This window comes from Nyctereutes procyonoides, unplaced genomic scaffold, assembly GCF_905146905.1.
Source record: "Nyctereutes procyonoides isolate TBG_1078 unplaced genomic scaffold, NYPRO_anot_genome, whole genome shotgun sequence".
NCBI classification, from domain to species: Eukaryota; Metazoa; Chordata; class Mammalia; order Carnivora; family Canidae; genus Nyctereutes; species Nyctereutes procyonoides.
In genome coordinates, this window is record NW_026575133.1 from 4,268,710 (window position 1) to 4,288,544 (window position 19,835).

A 19,835-nucleotide genomic window follows, 5' to 3' on the forward strand; every position below is an offset into this window, starting at 1 on the left:
TTGTTTCTAGATCTGGATCTTCCATATATATTTTTTAAAGATTTTATTTATTTATGCATGAGAGACACAGAGAGAGGGAGAGGCAGAGACACAGGCAGAGGGAGAAACAGGCTCCACGCAGGGAGCCCGACGCAGGACTTGATCCCTGGGACTCCATGATCAAGCCCTGGGCCAAAAGCAGGTGCCAAACCACTGAGCCACCCAGGGATCCCCTAGATCTGGATCTTCTAACAGCTGTTGTGTATCCTGAAATGATCCTCTATATCAGTAATATTTTATCTCAAATTTTCTATCTGCATCTAAAGTTCTGTATATGGGAGATTTTCTCTTTCAATTATTTTATTGGACTCTTTCTTTTAAGAACTTTTTGGAGATATGATTCAATATAAATTTATTTAAATGTACACTTTAATTGTACAACTCAATAGTTATTTACAGAAGTGGGCAAGCACCAATACAATCTAATTCTAGAATATTTAATTTCAAAAAGAAACCCTGTGCCTATGAGCAGTCACTCTCCATTTCCCCACAATCTCCACCAGCCCTAACCAACCACTACTCTACTTTTTGTTTCTATAGATTGCCTATTCTGTTCATTTCATATAAAGGAAATGATACAATGTGGAGCCTTTTGTAATTGGCTTCTCTCAGCATAATGTTTTCAAGGTTCATCCATGTTGTAACCTGTATAGGTATCTCATTTCTTTTTATTGTCAGATAATATCACAATGTATGGATATACCACTTTTTATTTATCAGTTATGGATATTTGGGTTGTTTCTACTTTATGGCTGTTAAGAATAATGCCACTGTGAATATTTATACACATGCTTTTATGGACATACATTTTAATTTCTCTGGGGTATATGCCTAGGAATGGAATTGCTGAGTAATAATGGTAACTCTGTTTACCTTTTGAGTAATTGCCAGATTGTTTTCGGAAGCAGTTGTATCATATTACATTCCCACCAACAGTCTAAGAAGGTTCCAATTTTTTCCACATCTTCTCCAATGTGTATTCTTTTTCTTTTCTCCAATATTTATTTCTGTCTTTTTTATTTTGACCATCCCAGTGGGTATGAAGTAGTATCTCATTGTGATTTTGATTTGCATTTCCCTAATTAATGATACTAAGCTTCCATTCTTGTGCTTACTGGTCATTTGCATATCTTCACTGGAGAAATGTCTATTCAAGTTCCTTTGGCTAATTTATAAAATAGGCTATGTGTCTCTTTATTGTTAATTTCTAAGAGTTCTTTATAAACATCTTGGATACAAGTCACTTATCAGTTACATGACTTGCAAATATTTTCTCCCATTCTGTGTCATCACATTCTTGATAGTGTCATTTGACACATACAACTTCTTAATTTTGATGAGGTCAAATTAATCAGTGTTTTCTTTTATCACTTATGTTTTTAGTGTTGTACCTAAGTAATTACTGTCTAACCTTTCCTGGACTTAATTTCAGCAATTATAAGTTTAGTTTAAAAAAATATCTGTTTGTTCTGTTTGTACCTTTTTTTTCCATAGAAATGTGTTTTTATTCTGCAAGTACAGTATCTTCCTATATCTTTATAAGGATACTAATTACATATTTTTATTTTTTTAATTCTACTCTTAAATTATAATTCTTCCTAGGTCACTTTTTAAATTTATTTATATTGGGTTTTCTCCTTCATGCTACTGATTTCCTTCTTGTGTCTTTTGATCTTTGGCTATTTATTCATCTTTAAAAACTGGGGACTAAGTAGATTCTTCTAGGTAGCAGGTACAGATTTTTATTAGCTGTTGAATATTTAGGCTTTTTAGATATGGCTTTCCTTTCACTGGAATCTCTATTTTGTCGGCAGAGCTTGTTCACCAATACACCTCACTTTAGAGAAGGAGTAAAGTACTACGGAGGGCATAGACAGCCTCTGGGCTAGAGTATATGGCAGTGCTTTATCTCAGTGTTTTACTATGCAGGAACAACTCCATTTTAGCAATACTAGCTCATCCCTAAGCAATTCCTTCAATTTATTTAGTGAAGGCTCCTAAAAACCTTGGTTTGGGATTTACTCAGAGATAATACCTTGAGCTGTCCTTGCTCTATCTGGTCAGTGTAGAGAACTTAAAATGATGGAGAGAGGACCTGAGCTATAAGTGTAGTTCCATGGCAGACAAACTTTTATGTAAACCCCTTGGCTTGGTACCCCTTTCTTATCCTAACCCCTCCTGACTCTGAGGCTATCTGTTAGGTGGACTGGCTATTTTTTCTCAGAGCCTATGTTCTCTGGGTTGCCACTTCCTCACTCTGCTTAATCTGTCAGCAGGCTTCCATCTGTTTACTGTCTTATAGAAATCTGTCAAAAAATCACTCATCTGCTTATGATCCCTCTTTTGTGTGTTATTATGGATTTTTTAAATCAATTTTTAATAGGAGTTGGAATAGTGGTTCCAGGAGGAAATGGAGCTTGTGCTCAGATCACTATTCTGAACTTGAAGCTCACTCAATATTTTTTAAAGCCTTCTTTTGTTGCTCCAGGGTTAGTATTCCCTGAATATGAATGAATGTCTTGGTGTAACTTCGTTTGGAAAAGCTCGCATTCTGCATGTGATGGCCCTTGAAAGAGAGCTGTTAACTGTCCAAAAGGAGGAAGTCATCCTTCGTTAATTCTCTCACCCCCACTTTGCCAAGATATCTATCAATAAATCATATCTATCCTAATTTATCTCTATCTCTTCTGCCATTACCTTAACTCAATCTACCATCTTGTAATAAAGTGGTATTCTTTCTGACTTCTTTTGATCCCTTACTTTTGTGCCTCTATTTGGCATAAAGAATAGAATAGACTCTAGTGAATATCACTACTCTTACAAAAACTCTGTAATCGTTTTCCATTGTTCATGGAATAAAGTACACAATTTCTTTACCATGGTATGCATAGTCCAGTTATGATCCTGTCCTGACTAATCTGTGTGTTCTTACCTTCTACCACAATCCTTTTGCTCACTATACTCTGCCCATCTTTCTATTCCTCAAATGCCTTACCTTTACTTCTGATTAGGACATTGACAAACATGACTTAGAACCTCTACCTAGAACTTTGTTCTCTCTACTCAAATACAAAGTAGTGTTCAATAAATATTTATTGAGAGGAAATTTAGTAGTCATCTCACTATGATGTAAAGATTTCAAAAAAAAAAAAAGCCCCAACAAACACGCTTTCAGTGAATACATGCTTTTCTTGACACTGCCACATCAGCAAAAATAGATTAGATTCTTACTTGATAGCAGATACAGCAACAAACTCCAAATAAGTTAAGAGAGCCTAACACTGAAAATTAAAACATTAGGAAGCCTGGATGGAAATAAAATAGTAACTTTATCCTAAATGTGTGAGGGAAGAAAAGACTATCAATAAAAAAGCAGATAACAACAATTACAATAAAAATGAACTTCTGAAACAATAAAAAACGTTTCAAAGTAATAAGAAAAGCAACAGATTAAGAAAAAATTGTCATTATATAGATGGTGCATACAGGTTTACAAAAGAAAAGCAGGAAACTGATATAACCCTAAAGAACAATTCTTACCCTTTTAGACAAAATAAATAAATAGATAAATAAAATTTAAAAAAATCACTGACTAAAAATGGCCAATTCACAAGTGAGGAAATGAAAATAATAAAACGAGTATTTTATTAAATACCTCCCTATGCTAGCCCTAAAGAAACAAATGTGAAGGGTCTATTTCTGTCCTAGTGGAGTTATATCCTAACTAGGAAGATAATTCTGTTTAGTCCTGAAACTACCTAAGTAAAAAAACTTAAAACTGGTTCTCTAAAACTAAAGCTAATGATTATGATTTATATAAATCACCATAATTTATTTAAATCACTATACAATGATTTACAGTGCTTCACAATCACATTTGTATCACATAGTGATTTCAGATCAGATTAATTTAGAGCCATCTGCTGATTAAGACAGTAGTCATTCACCAGCTATCCACTGTTCTGAGGCTAGATGTAGAAAAGGTAGACTAGGTCCTGAGGAAGTGAAAAATCCTGCCTGAGCGTGTCAGAAAAGACCTGTTAGAAAGAGTAAAAATGAGAGGAGAGGGTGGTATTCCAAAGAAAATGACACAAACTGAAAAGGGGCAAAAGTAAAAAGTGTATAGCATCTTCCAAAACATACATATACATTGATTTAGAGAAGGGCAGGTTGTGCACAGAGGCATAGCTGATTACTAGCTGCAAAGTGAGGCAGGCACTGGACCCTACAGGCCAGGGTGAAAGTGTTGGATTTCAAGCAAGAGTGATTTGACCACATGTTTTATTTTTTAAAAATCTACTTGGAAAATCTATGGATATATATAGAATCTGAGACAGCTATAGAGAAACCACTAAGGAGGAAGAAGGATAAGGTTTAAAATAAAAATGAAAAGAAGATAGAATATGAGTTACTAAGAAGTCAGAAAAAACAGAATTTAATAACTATCTAATGGACTATGTGGACAAAGGAGAGGAATGAATGTAAAATGGCCTCCTGGTCTGCACCTCAGGCCATATGGTTATAGTGTCATTAACCAAACCTGGGATGGGGGAAAGGAGGTAACATAAGGTTTTGGAAAATGTTCAGTTCCTTTCATAGTTAACAGAATTCGAATTTAAACAGCCATGAGGCACAGGCTTGCATTAATTAAAATAGAGTAAATTAATAAAAATGACTATAATCACTGCTGTGGGGTCTTGGCGGGGAAAAGATATACTAATACATTGCTGCCCTACAACCTGGTGAAGTCGTTCTGAAAAGAAATTTGGCAACAAATATAAAAGCCATAAAAATTATCATGTACTTTGACCCAGAAACACAACTTTTTGGAATATAGCCCAAGGATATAATTCAAAAGAAATAAAAAACCTATTTGTATAAAGATGTTTATAGCTATGCTATATATTACAGACAAAAACTGGAAACAGCCCAAATGCCCAACAGTGAGGGAATGTTTAAGCAGACTTTGGTACATTAATGCAGTGGGATATTTTATTGCTATTAAGAATGAAAAATATGAGAACTATGTAGAAATAAGAAAACAGCAATATAAAGCAATGAGTAAAAAATCAGTACTCAAAATGATGCATATAGGATGATCATAACTATGTGAAATTATATCTGTATAACCAGAAGTACTAGAAAAGACTACAGAGCTGGTAGTTTAGAGTGCTGACATTTTTGTTATTGTTGGTTGAGTTGCTGGGAATATTTACGTGTTTCAAGTTATAATTCACTGTATATTTAGTACATACACATTGAGAAAGATAAATCTCCATTTTTTTCTTGGCATATAAACATTTTAAAAGTGCTTATCAGTACCTTTCCTTTCCCTACGTGATTTTCTCTAGTCTCTTGAGTCCTATTAGTTTTTGGATATATGGGGAAGTGGGCCATCCATATTCCATGACCTCCTAACTCAATCAAATCCCATCCCTTACAGTCATTCAAACACCATGTACCTTTCCTTGGTATTGTCTTAGTTTTATGATCATTTAATTAATTTCTATGTCTCCGCCATATTGTATCCTATATGAGGGCAGGGAAAGTATCTGATTTGTTTATTATTACATTCCTAGTGCCTAATGTAATACCAGGACATAGCAGTTACTCAAGAAATATTTGCAGGATGAATGAATGATTGACCTTGTAAGGTCATTGTCAGTTCCATGAAAATACACTGATCAAATCATTAAAGAAAAAGGACAATCCAAAAGAATAACTACATGGATTAAAATGATATTTACTGGCCTTACTTTATTATGTATTATGAACTATGAATAAAGTCCTAAATCTGTGGTTCTTATCCCTGAATTGTAACACATAAAATGAAAGCAACCTCTTCATCTCCATCACACACACATAGTAATTTTAAAGTTCAGTGAAAGTATGAAAAAAGAGACCAAGGACTATATTTGTGGGTAGGGGCCAAGGTCATGAAATTGCTGTGTAAAAAAATGGGGAAGCTGCTCCTGAGAGAGAAGAGGAAAAAAGAAAAGGGTAGGGAAAGAATAGGAACTGAACTAAGGGCTTAGGGATTCTTTGTAAAAAAAGAAAATGCCTAAACTTAAATTTCAGGTTGTTAATGCTATTACAGTGTAAGTCCCTGTGCCTTCCCAAACCTTCAGTGACGTCTGCTATGTTCATTACCTTAGATCAAAACTAAGCCATCACAAAAGGAAGGAGAGAATTATAAGAGACATCAAGCTACAAGGGTCATCTTGGAGGTTGGCCAAAGGTTTCTTTCCTCAGATAATCTGTTTGTACTTGTATAACATTTATCTAACCTCATTTGGAATGTGCACTTCACTGGAAAATATCTTACCTTTCAATTTTCAGGAATAACCATACCTATTCCAGAGTATGACAAGATCGCACCATTATAGGTGTGTCTTGGTGCATACTCTGAGCTCTAGAGGAACTCCTGACTCTCCCAACTTTATAGTTCTCACCCTTCCTGCTCTAATCATATCTCCATTTTGGGTCTTGGACTCAACACATAGCTTTAGCCTTTCTCATACCATTGCCTCAGACATTCCCTCTGACCCTATATAACTGAATCTAAGCTGCATGGATTCAATCTGTGCCTGCCCCACCAACATGACGGGGCAGGGAGCATTAACATAGTGCCTCATCCACAACCAATGCTTAATGATTATTAGATTCAGTCAAGTTAATCACATGGTAGCAATTCTCTAGAATACCGGCTAATGAATCTGTCAGTTAAGCAATGCTTTAATCTACAAGTAGCAGTGGTGTTTCTCCACTTTTTAATCCAGCTATACTGGATTGTCAAGCATTATTTTCTATAAGTGGTCACAAGAATAGACTAAAAATATTTTGGCTGTTTAAAAATATAAAATGATATGAAATGCTGCAATATTAAATGTGATTTTAAAACAATGTTATCTCTTCCAACCTGCCCAGGAGATTGTAATATCCATCCCCAATCCCACCACCTTCTGCTGACTATGGAAGGCTTGGAGAGATGCAAAGCTCTTCTGCTGTTTGATGGAGAATCACTGATTTAGAGTTGGAGAAGTCACTATGGAAAAAGTCTTTCCATCTTTCCTAAGACCAGAAATAACCAGCAAAAATATAAATACATTAATTCACTACATTATGAATAGTGTTATAAGAACTGCTAAAAAATATGACCTACCCATCTAAGAGGGCGATGACGTTTTTCCTGGGCCGCCCAATATTAGGGCCATACAAGCTGGCTCTGGAGTAAATCCGGATGGGTTGCAACAGGCTCTTCAGCTGGATGTAATCCTTTCCCAACTGGCTGCCATTTACTGCCCGGCCATGCATGATTCGATAGTTATTTGGCTCTAGATTAAAAGCAGACATGCAAGTCAGAGTTGAGAAGGGTAAGGCTCTGCCAACCCTTTCCTGTCCACAGATCTCTCTGCCTTTTTTCCTCAACAATGTGAATAAAATAACCAAAAAGAGAGTGTAAGCTAGTTTAGAGCTTGAGGAACATCATAACAAAAAGTCAAGTGCCATTTTACCATTCTACTATTTTCAAACTAATCTTCACATAAATTCACATAATCCACAACAGAGAGGCCATGCTGATTTTGGGTGATACTTTATAATGAATGGTCTACTGGGTTGAATAGTGTCCCCCAAAGTTCATGTCTACCTGTAAGTTCAGAATGTGACTTTATTTGGAAATAGGGTCTTTGAAGATGTAATTAAGATGAGGCCATATGGGATTAGGGTGTGCCCTAAATCCAGTGACTGGTGTCTTTATAAAAGAACAAACGGAGAGGTTGATTCAGGTACACAGATACACTGAGAAGAGGGCCATGTGTCAACAGAGGCAGATTGGAGGGATGCTGCTATGTATGTCAAGGGTTGCTGGCAGCTACAGAAAGCTGAGAAACAGGCATGGAATAGATTCTCCCTCAGAGCCCCCAGAAGGAATCAACATTGTCAACGCTGACTTTGGATTTCTGGTTCCCTGAACCGTGAGAGAATACATTTGTTGTTTTACACCACAGAGTTTGTGGTAATTTGTTATGAACAGGCTAATTAGGAAACTGATACAAATAATAAGAAAGGAAGGCTTTATAAAGATGGCCATTGTAGCCAAAGAAAAATCTTAATGTTCAATAACAAAGTAGCTGGGTGAAAAAATTTAGAACACCACATCCTCCTTTAGTTTCCATTAACTTAGTAGTTGTTAAAGGGGAAGGAAAGTCCTAAAAACCAGCAAATACACTGCTGGAGAGAGTTAACTTGAATTTGGAATTAAGCAAATGCCCCAGGTAAGGCAAGTACTGTGGCTACCTTGAGGTTTTGATACTGGTAGGGTCAAGAAATTGACCAGCAGACTTGCCAGGAATTTATCAGGGAGATTTGGGGGAATAAGACAGTCACAGTGGGCCTTGATAAGCTCACACATACCCCTTATAGTCTAGAAGGCTGTGCATACTCAAGAGAGACTGGAGAGGGCACTAAGAATCCATGTACTCACAGATAAATGTGAAACCTAGCACATTTATAAAGGAGACATGAGAAGGCATGCCAGAAAGGAAAAGCCAGTGAGAATTATAAACTGTTTAAATTTGGAATGTGTCCTCCAACTTACACACTGGCAAAGGATGGAAGCCTTACTGGTACAAGGTAAGCACAACCTCTAATGAATCATTGTCTTACCATTAAGCTATGCTGACTCAGGGACAACCTCTAGGAAGCTGGCCTTAAGAAATTATTAAAAAACAGAAAAACATAAGCTATATCAGCAGCTACACAATTCAAGGGAATAGACTCTACAGAATTATTCCATGTAAGTCACTAAACAAAGAAAAAAGAAACAACAAAAACAACCTCTAGGATAGAGGATTCAGAATCCAGAGTTGTTCCAACATAGTATTTAAAATGTATAGTTTTCAACAACAACAAAAATCACAGCATGCAAAGAAATAGGATAGTGTGACCTATAAACAACAACAAAAAAACAGTCAATAGAAACTGTTTCCTAAGGTACCCAAATGTTAGACTTCATGTGCAAGGAATTCAAAACTACTACTATAAATATGTTCAAAGAACTACCAGGAACAATAAAAAATTAAAGGAAAGTATGACATTTTTGGCCAATCAAATATAAATGAAGAGATAGAAATTATAAAAATGATCAAATGGAAATCTTGGAACTGAAATGACTTTTCACATATACAGAGGAACACAAGGAAATTATCAGCTGAATTTTTACCAGAAATAATGGAGGCCAGAAGACAGTAGCCTGACATATTCAAAATGCTGAATGAAAAAAATGTTAGCCATGAATTCTATATGTAGCAAACTATCCTTCAAAACTGAAAGCAAAATTTAGACCTTAACCAGAAAAACAAAGGAAAGGATTTGTTGTGAGAAAATCTACCTTATAAGAAATGAGAAAGGAAGTCTTTTAGGTTGAAAGGAAATGACACCAGATGGTGACTCAAAACCACACAAAAAAATAGAGAACACCAGTAATGGCAATTACATAGGTAAATATAAAAGACACTTGAAAATATCCATTACTCTTTTCTTAACTAGCTTAACTAACTTACATAAAACAAAAATTATCAGCCTGTGTTGTTGGGCTTATGACATATGAAAATGTAATATTTGGAATAATAATGGCACAAAGGAGGGGGAAATGGAGTTCTACTAGAGCAAAGTTTCTATAGCTAACTGGAATTAAGTTAGTATTACTCTAAAATAGATTGTAAAGAGTTCAGATGTATTGCAATAAGAAACTACTATGAAAATAAGTAAAACAAAATAAAAAAGAAATTAAAGTAATATCTTAGATATTACCTCTTCTGCATAAAAAGGTAGTACAGGAGAAACAGAGGAACAAAAAAAATGAAATAAATGAGAAACAGCAAGATGGCAGATGTCAATTCAACCATATCAACAATCACATTAAATGTAAATGGATTGAACATTCCAATTAAAAGGAGGAATTGTCAGGTTGAATAAAAAACTAAGATCCAACTAAAGAGACATACTTCAAAGTAAAAGACACAAATAGGTTGAAAGTAAAAGGATGAAGAAAGATATACCATGCAAAGAGTAACCATAAGAGACCTGGAATGACTACACTAATATCAGACAAAATAGACTTAAGACAACAATGTTACTAGAGATAATGTGGGGCACTTTATAATGATAAAAGGGTCAATTTGTTGGGAAGATATAACAATTTTAAACATATATAAACAACAGTAGAACAGCAAAATACATGAAACAAAACTGAAGAGAAAAATAGAAAATCCAACAATAATAGGAGACTTCAATACCAAAATTTCAATAATAAATAGAACAACTAGACAGAAAATTAGCACTGACATAAAAAACGTGAATAACACTATCAGCCAACTTGACCTGATTGATATCTATAGAGCACTCCATTCAGCAACAGATTACCCATTATTTTTTTTGTGCATATAGAACATCCTTCAGGATAGACCATATGATAAGTCATAAAACAAGTCTCATCTATTTAAGAGGATTAAATCATATAATGACTGTATGTGCCCTGATCACAACAGATTTAAACTAGAATTCAACCATAGAAAGAAATTTGAGAAATCTATAAATATTTGGAAGTTAAACAAGTAATCCATGAGCCATAAAAGAAATTACAAGGGGAATTAGAAAATATTTTTAATGAAATGAAAATGAAAATATAATATACAAAAGCATATGGGATGACACCAAAGGCACAATCCGTGAAAGCCATAATTGATGAGCTGGACTTCATTAAAATTAGAAACATTTGCTCTGCAAAAGACAACAGTATAAGAATGAGAAGACAAGCCACAAACTGGGAGAAAATACTTGTAAAAGACCCATCTGATAAAGGACTGTTATCCAAAATATACAAAGAAAAAAGTATACAAAGAAATCTTAAAATTTAGTAATAAAGAAACAACCTGATTTAAAAATGGGACAAAGACTTCAAAAGACACCTCACCAAAGGAGATATACAGGTAACAAATAAAAATATGAAAAGATGAAAAAATTTAGAAAAGATGTTCCACATACGTCATCAGGGAAATGTAAATTAAAACAACTAAATACCACTACATGCCTATTAGAACAGCCAAAATTTGTTATCACTGACAGCACCAAAAACTAAGTAGAATGTAGAGCAATAGGAATGAAAAATGATATGGTCACTTTGGAAGAGTTTGGTGGTTTCTTATAAAATAAAACATATCCTTTTACTATATAATGCAGCAATCATACTCCCTCTTATTTACTCAAAGGAGTTGAAATTTTATGTCTTCACTTTTGTTTACACATGAATTTATAGCAGCTATATTAATGATTGTTGACTTGAAAGAATGAAGATGTCCTTCTGTGGGTGAATGGATTTTTGAACTCTGGTACATCTACACGATGGAATATTATTCAGCACTAAAAAAAAATGAGGTAACAAGCCATGAAAAGACATGGAAGAACTTTAAGTGCATAACATTAAGTGAAAGAAGCCAATGTGAAAGGCTACATACTGTATAATTCCAACCATTTGATACTCTAGGGAAAACAAGGGAATATATGAGAAATATATACTTTCTTTCAATTTTGCTATAAACCTAAAACTCTCCCCAAAAATGTGTTAAAAAATGTAGAGACACTAGGGATGCGCAGAGAGAAGGTCATGTGAGAAAATAGTGAGAAGTTGGCCATCTGCAAACCAAAAAGAGAAGCCTCAGAAGAAAACCAGATCTGCTAATTCCTAGATCCTAGGCTTTAGGCTTCCAGAACAATGAGAAAATATATTTTTGTTGTTTAGGAGGAAAAAAGACTCCTATATTAGGAAAGAAAGATTTCAAATTAATTATCTAAGTTTCTATCTTAAGAAAGCAGATAAAGAAGATAAAACCCAAAGCAAGAAGGAATGAAATAATAAAAATTTGAGTGGAAATCAATGACATTAAAAAAAATAGAGAAAATCTTAAAAGCAAAAGTTGCTTCTTTGAAAAGATCAACAAAACTGACATACCAGGGGGCCCCTGGGTGGCTCAGTCAGTTACCATCTGCTTTCAGCTCAGGTCACAATCCCAGGGTCCTGGATACAGGCCCAAGTCAGGCTTCCTGCTTAGCCTGGAATCTGCTTCTCCCTCTCTCTCCCTCACTCATTCTCTCTCTCTCTCTCCTGCTCTCTGTTTCACATGTGCGTGCCCACACTCTCTCTCAAATAAATAAATAAAATCTAAAAAAAAAAAAAAAACAAAAAAAAAAAACAAAAAAACAAAACCCTGACGTACCATTAGCTAGACTGACCAAAACACAAGAGAGAAAAGTCACAGGTTACCAAAATTAGAAATGAAAGAAGGAACACCACTAAGACATGGAAGTAAGTAAGAGGAAGTAACTAAGACCTCACAGTAACTTAAAAGGATAAGGGACTATGAACAACTTTATGCCATTAATTTAGACAACTTAGATAAAATGAAAGATTTTCAAGAAAAATATAAATTACTAAAACCAACTAAAAAAGAAATAGAAAATTTGTATTGGCCCATAACAACAAAAGACATTGAATTGGTCATTAAAAATATTTCCACAAAGAAAGCACAGATCTAGATGGATTAACTGGTGAATTCTACCAAATATGTGAGGAAGAAATAATACCAATCCTTCATAAACTCTTCCAGAAAATGGAGGAAGAGGAAACACTTCTCAACTCATTTTATGAGGGTAATATTCCCCTGATTCCAAGGTCAGACAAAGATATCACAAGAAAAGAAAATTACAGATGAATATTCCTCATAAATATAGATTTAAAAATCCCCAACAAAATAGTTACAAACTGAATCCAGCAATGTTTTAGAAGCATTACAACAGCTAAGTGGGATATATACCAGGAATGCAAAACTGATTTAATATCAAAAACCTAACTAATGTAAAATGTCATATTAAATGATGACCAAAAACACATTATCATCTCAATAAGTGCAAAAAGAGGCATTTGACAAAATCCAACATTCACTCCTGATAAATATTCTCAACAACTATGAATAGAAGGGAAATTCCTCAATTTGATAAATAGTATCTTAGAAAAACCTACATATTTGATGATGAAATACTGAATGCTTAATGGTAAAACATCATACTTAATGGTGAAATATTTAATGTTTTCCTCCTAAGACAGTGACCAAGCAGGAATGTGTACTCTCGCCACTTATCTTCAGCACTTGTATTAGAGGTTCTAGCCAGTGTAGTCAGGCAAGGAAAGGAATAAAAAGCATCCAAATTGGATAGAAAGCAATTAAACTCTCTTTATTCTCAGACAACATATCCTGTATATAGAAAATCCTAAACAACTCACACACATGTGCAGGAGGAAAACACAAGATCTAAAAATGTTCAGCAAGGTTGGAGGATAAAAGATCAACATATAAAATCATTCATATTTCTAAATACCAGCAATGTACAAGTCGTAAATAAAATTAAGAAAATAATTCCATTCACAGTTGCATGAGAAAGAAAAAAATACTCAAGATTCAATTTGACAAAATAAGTGCAAAATTTGTACACTAAACTACAAAACATCGCTGAAATTAAAAATTGAATAAATGGGGAGATATTGTATGTTTGCAGACAAGAAGACTCAATATTAAGCTGGCAATTCTCCCCAAAATGATCTATAGATTTAGTGCTATCTCTATTAAAATTCCATCAGGTTTTGTTGAGGAAATTTAAAAAGTGACCTTTAAATTTGTGTGGAAATGCAAACACCTCTGATAGCAAAAACAATTTTAAAAAAGAAAAAAGTTGAAGGATTCATACCTCCTAAATTCAAAACTTATTACAAAGCTATTGTAATCAAGACAATGGAATCCTAGTACAAGGACAGATATACTGATCAGTGGAACAGAATTAGTAGTCCAGAAATAAATCCATTATCATTTTTTTTTACAAAAGTGTTAAGAGGATCTAATAGGAAAGGATAATCTTTTAAGTAGGGCTGCAAAAACTTGATATCCATATGCAAAAAGATGAATTTAGACTCTAGCTTCATAGCATACACAAAAATTAACTTGTAATGGATCTTATACCAAATGTAAGAGCAAAAACTATAAAACTTTTAGAAAAATATAGAAAATATAGAAAAAAATTGCATAGTTTGCGGTTAGGCAAAGAAATGATACCAAAAAGTATGATCCATAAACTGAAAAGCTGATAAATTGAACTTTATCAATTTTCAAAACTTCTGGACTTCAAAAAATGCCATAAAGAAAGTACAAAGAAAAGTTATAGATTGGGGAAAATATATGCAAATCATATATTTGAAAAAGAACTGATATCCAGAGTATATTTAAAACGTTTACAACTTGATAATAAAGTAATTCAATTAAAAGGGCAGAAGATTTGAGTAGACATTTAACCAAATAAGATGTAAGAATGGCTGATAAGCACGTGAAAAGACCCTCGACATAATTTGTCATTATGGAAGTACTAATTAAAGCCATATTAAGATATTCCTTCAAACTCACTAGAATGGTTATAATCAGACAGCCATTAACAAGTGTTTCCAAAGATGTAGAAAAACTAGAACCCCTATACATTGCTAGTGAAAATGTAAAATGGTACAGCTACTTAGGAAAATAGTTTTGCAGTTGTCAAAAAATAAACATAAACTTACTATATGAATTAGCAAATCTACTCCCTTCCCAAGTATCTTCCTAGGAGAAATAAAAACACATATCCACACAAAGACTTATATGTGAATCTTTATAGCAGCTTTATTTATCAAAGCCCAAAAAAGAAATAATCCAGATGTTCATATCTATACAATACACCAAATTAATGTCTAATCCAATGGTTTTAAATATATTTACACAGTTGTGCAATCATCAGCACAACAAATTCTAGAACATTTTTATCACCCTCAAAAGAAATTTCAGGCCCTTTAGCAGTTCCCTCTCATCTCTGCCACTCCTAGCCCTAGGCCATCATTAATCTACTGTCTCTTGAGATTTACCTATTTTGGACATAGGTGACTGGGTTTTTTCATTTAACATAATCTTCTCAAGGTTCATCCATGTTGTAGTATGTGTCAGTGCTTCATTTCATTTTTATGGCCAAATAATATTCCAACATGTGGCTATACCACATTTTATTTATCCATTCATTAGGTTTTTTAAAAAAAGATTTTATTTACTTATTCATGAGAGACACAGAGGGAGAGGCAGAGACATAGGCAGAGGGAGAAACAAGCTCCCATGGGGAGCCTGAGGTGGGACTTGATCTGGGACTCCAGGACCACTCCCCAAGCTGAAGGCAGATGCTCAACCCCTCAGCCACCCAGGCATCCCTATCCATTTATCAGTTGATGGACATTTGGGTTGTTTCCACTTTTTGGCTATTATGGATAATGCTACTGAGAATATTGTATATAACTTTTTCTGTGGACATATATTTCATTTCTCTTAAATATATACCTGGGAGTGGAATTATTAGGTCATATAGCAACTCTATGCTTAACTTTTTGAGGAACTCAAAGACTGTCTTCCAAAGTGGCTGCAGCATATTACATTCCCACCAGCAGTGTATGAGGGTGCCAGTTTCTCCACATCTCTGCCAATAGTTGTGATTATCCTTTTTTTATTATGGGTATCCTAGTGGATGTGAAGTACTATCTTATTGTGGTTTTGATTTGCTTTTCCCTGGTGGCTAATGATGTTGAGCATCTTTTTATGTGTTTTTTTTTGGCCTCTTAGAATTTTTCTTTGGAGAAATGTCTATTCAGATCCTTTGGCCAATAGTATTCTTTTAAATGATTCTTATGTCATCCTTAATATGAAGTGAAACAACACAGCAAATTATATCCACAGTTCCAAGAAGCAGGTGTAGATTCACTAAATCCACTGTACTTCACCATGTGGTCTTTTCTTATTTAGAAGGTCAATTCAGTGGCCAAACTTCCCAAGTGTTTTCTGGGCCAGTACACTACAGATGGTCTGACTGAGGCTATATCCCAGGCCAATTTATTTTTATTATTGTCAATTCAGAGGAAATAACATCCTTTCTTACCATTACCCAGTTCCCAAGAAATGTTGTACTTTTTGCTGGCACTGTACTTCAACAGACTCAGGGCACTAGAACTGTTCCAGGAGTTGTTGGGATTCCGACGCAGTGCATTTAGAGCAAATATCAGGTGGAGTCCAGAACAGTCAGCAAAGTTATAAAGTTTGTCTAGAGACCTGGCTGGGAAGAAGCAGAAAAAGGCTTGTAACTTTAAAATCAACATTTCAACAAAAGGAAAGTATTAGCCACTACAAAAAGCCTTTCTACAAGCTTCCTGCTAATTAATTCCTGCTAGGAATTATGCAGAGAGGCTTCAAAAGGATTATATTACCTCTTGGTTCAGTGTGCATTTTGAAGTGATTTTAGACAGCAGCACATAGAATTCTAGACACAGGTTGCAAATTAGCAACCAAGTCTAGTCCATAGTATGTTTTATTTGTTAACGACAACAAAAAAATGTAATTGCTAATTTAAAAATGGGAAGGTATTACAAAGTAGCTAGTTTCTAGCTTCTCTTGAAAAGTCTGAGGATCTGACACTGCTGGGTCTGTATTGCTTTATGAAATGATAGGAATAGTGTTGGGAGGCGAGGCTGAGACAAATGATTGGCTGGTAGGCATAGGAAAATAGCTCACCCTAGCAGCACTTCAAAAAAAAAATTCACCTGATTCTACATTTCTAATATTTCTGAGAATGGAAACACCATTAATGTAAATACATTTATTGTCATTTTGATCCCTGATACCATCAATTCTACTCATCATGTGTCTCATACCCATCCCATTCCTTCATATCTATTGTCACTATTCTGGTTCTGGCTCTCATTACTACTTGCATGTATTATCACAACAATATCTGTGCTTGCCTGTCCAGACTCATCTTCTTTCTAACCTCTTTCATCAGTTTCATTCATTTCTCAAAATTTAGTGGATTTTTAAGACTGTTTTCTTCTTTAGTTCAAGGACTCTACAATTCAAACATAATTTCCCCCCAATTTCAAGCCTTTCTATTGTCATCTATGAGTTCTTTGTTGTTGTCACCCAGTTCTATTTATTACAGAATCTCCTGCTCCATTAGTAATTATTCTCCTCATTTGGCATGCCCTTCTCCCTCTTTTAAACATATCCAGATCTTGTCCTTTTAGGCAGTGTTTTACAAAATATGCATGATATGACCTAAGTGATAGACTGAAAAAAAATTTAGGTTAATAATTATGTACAGAGGTTCACATCAGCCTAGTATTCATTATCCAAGTGTGTAGAACAGGGTTTCTCAAATGGAGTTCTGTAGAACACTAGGGGGTTCTACAAAAGATGATGCAGAGTGACCAACATGTCCCATTAGCAATTGTTCTTTTAGTCTTGTAAAGCAGAACCACAATCATTTGGTTGAGTCCATTATCAGTTTTTGAAGTGGAGTATAGGGAGGCTGCCATTTTTGTCTTCTTATATATATGAGAAAATATTTTTTTAAGAAGCATGAAGGAAAAGAACAGAAATTGTCTAATTTCAGTTGAAAATAAAATCCTTAGGAACTTATCTCACACTCAACCCAGAGTCTAGTAACTATGCAACAACAAAAGGCATAGGTTTCACATTAAAGAAATAAACAAACAAAAAGGAATAAACTTATTTATTTTTAGCTCCAAAATACTAATTAAAATTAAAACTCATTCATAAGCCTATTAAAGTGATCATGAAACCAATACATGTATATATTAATTTTACAATTATCTTTTTCAAGCCTGATCATGCCACTCATTAAGAAAAATGCCTTCTTTCAAAGTCTTATATAAAATTGTGTCTTAGGCTATAATTTTATTTATATTGCTTTGACATGCAGTTTTATTAACTTTACTATTCAACATTGTTCATTTATGTTCATATTGAGAACAACATTAATTAAATTCATAAACTTTATTTAAGTAAGTCTAACAAGTTTACCTTTAGAACAATTACATCCCATTTTGGCTTAAACCAGTTATTTAACAAAAACATATTATATTTGCCTGTAAGTTTTCAAATTCATGTAAAGGAAAGAAAGATTAATTTCAAGAAAGAAAGTAAACTACTTTCTTTTTCTTTTTCTTTCTAAGTAAGGTTGTCTAAAAAGTCATTTTTAGTTTTAAATAGGGAGAAAAAAACCTATCCTTGTACCTACCATATATCACATATCATAATAGCCCTGCATACTCAATAGTATGATAGAAATTTGTGGTAAGACTTTTACCCCTACTTGGGTAAGATATAAAGAAATCAAGTAGGAAATTTTAAAAAGGAAAAACTAAAGTATCTTCTATCTATACCACTAACCTTCATTGGAGTTGGTATCCTTTGTGGAGAAGAGGGAACCTACAAAAGAATAGGCTAAGAAGTTGGTTGCACAGATTCTCAAGAAACTATAATTGTTTATTTAAGTGAACATTGGCAAATATTATTGGATTATAATATCTATAATTAAATGATCTCACTGACATACCATGAGATTTAGATATTTTTATCCAGAGGTTCCCTGAAACTTGAGAATTATTTTAAGTGTTCCTCTGGTATAAAAAATTTGAAAAAGTTCTCCTAGAGTTAAAGAATGCATAGGAAATCAAGTCATCTGAACACCAAAATATTCACTGTTGAACTGAGAACTGACTTAAGCATTCTTTCTACTTGGCAAAATCCTCACTAATCAAATCTATTGGAAAGCCAAGTTGCAAGTCTGAGCAAAACAGCAGGATTTCATGAAATCAATGAAAACAATATCTGATAGCTGCTCAAACCACACGCAAATCCACTAATAAATAAAGATCTAGAAGAATTAAATCAGTTAACTGAATGAGAGAAAACTCACAAGATAACACAATAGGTTGCCCAAAAACAATTTGAGGGGCACGTAGGTAGCTCAGTGATTAGGCATCTGCCTTTGGCTCAGGTCATGATCCCAGAGTCCTGGGACTGGTCCCACATCAGGCTCCTTTGAGGAGCCTGCTTCTCCTTCTGCCTGTGTCTCCACCTCTCTTTATGAATAAATAGATAAAATCTTAAAAAAAAAAAGAAAAAAAGAAAAGAAAAAATAATTTGAATATTAAAAGATAAGAGAGAGTCTATTTTGAAGTCTTTTAATATTTATGCTCCTGCCACAAAAGTTAAATTATTTTCTCAGAAAAATTCTCAATGTTCAATTAAATAATGTTTTGTTTATTGAAATTGTTCATAGTTGCAATAACAACTTATAATCTATTACACTTATTTTCTTAAGTTAGGTGTCATTTATAAATCAAACTTTTGCATCAAAATTGAATATGAATGACTAACGCTTTTTAGTTAGACTGATTTCCTTTAAGTGACCTTTTTCTAGAATTAATTATCTTTATAATAATGAATATTTCCTGTGTAGTTTTCATGTATATTAGAAAAACAAATATATGTCAAACATAAAAGCACATCAAACCTATGATTTCATTGCTTTGATGATTTAAGACAAGGCAAAGGGATTTACCCCCCAAAATATGTCAATATATAAAAAGTATGGAGAAATAAAAATATAGATGGTTTGTTAACATGGGAAAAATTGAGAACTAGAGTGCTATAGAAGTTTGAGAAATACCTCCTTAAGGATAAATTTAAGTCCTTCCTCTTTATGAAGCCATTCCTGAGCATATTAATCTCTCTACAGTGATCACAACTTTCTCTAAACACAGGTTTTATATCATTTGTTAGCATCTGAGTGCTCTGTGACATCTATGGGATTATCTTATCTTGGGA

General features: G+C 34.0%; 1 protein-coding gene across 3 annotated transcripts in view; it reads right to left on the minus strand.

Annotated features, from left to right (window-relative positions):
* The window catches only part of HPSE2 (heparanase 2 (inactive)), a 632,933-nt gene that overhangs the window by 228,541 nt on the left and 384,557 nt on the right, over positions 1 to 19,835 (minus strand). For 2 of the 3 annotated variants that reach the window (XM_055300070.1, XM_055300069.1), the window contains one exon: positions 7,202 to 7,373. In XM_055300070.1, coding sequence (XP_055156045.1) covers positions 7,202 to 7,373 — 172 coding nt within the window. Of the gene's footprint in view, positions 1 to 7,201; positions 7,374 to 16,086; positions 16,261 to 19,835 lie in introns of all 3 variants that reach the window. The other variant, XM_055300068.1, reaches the window with a different exon arrangement.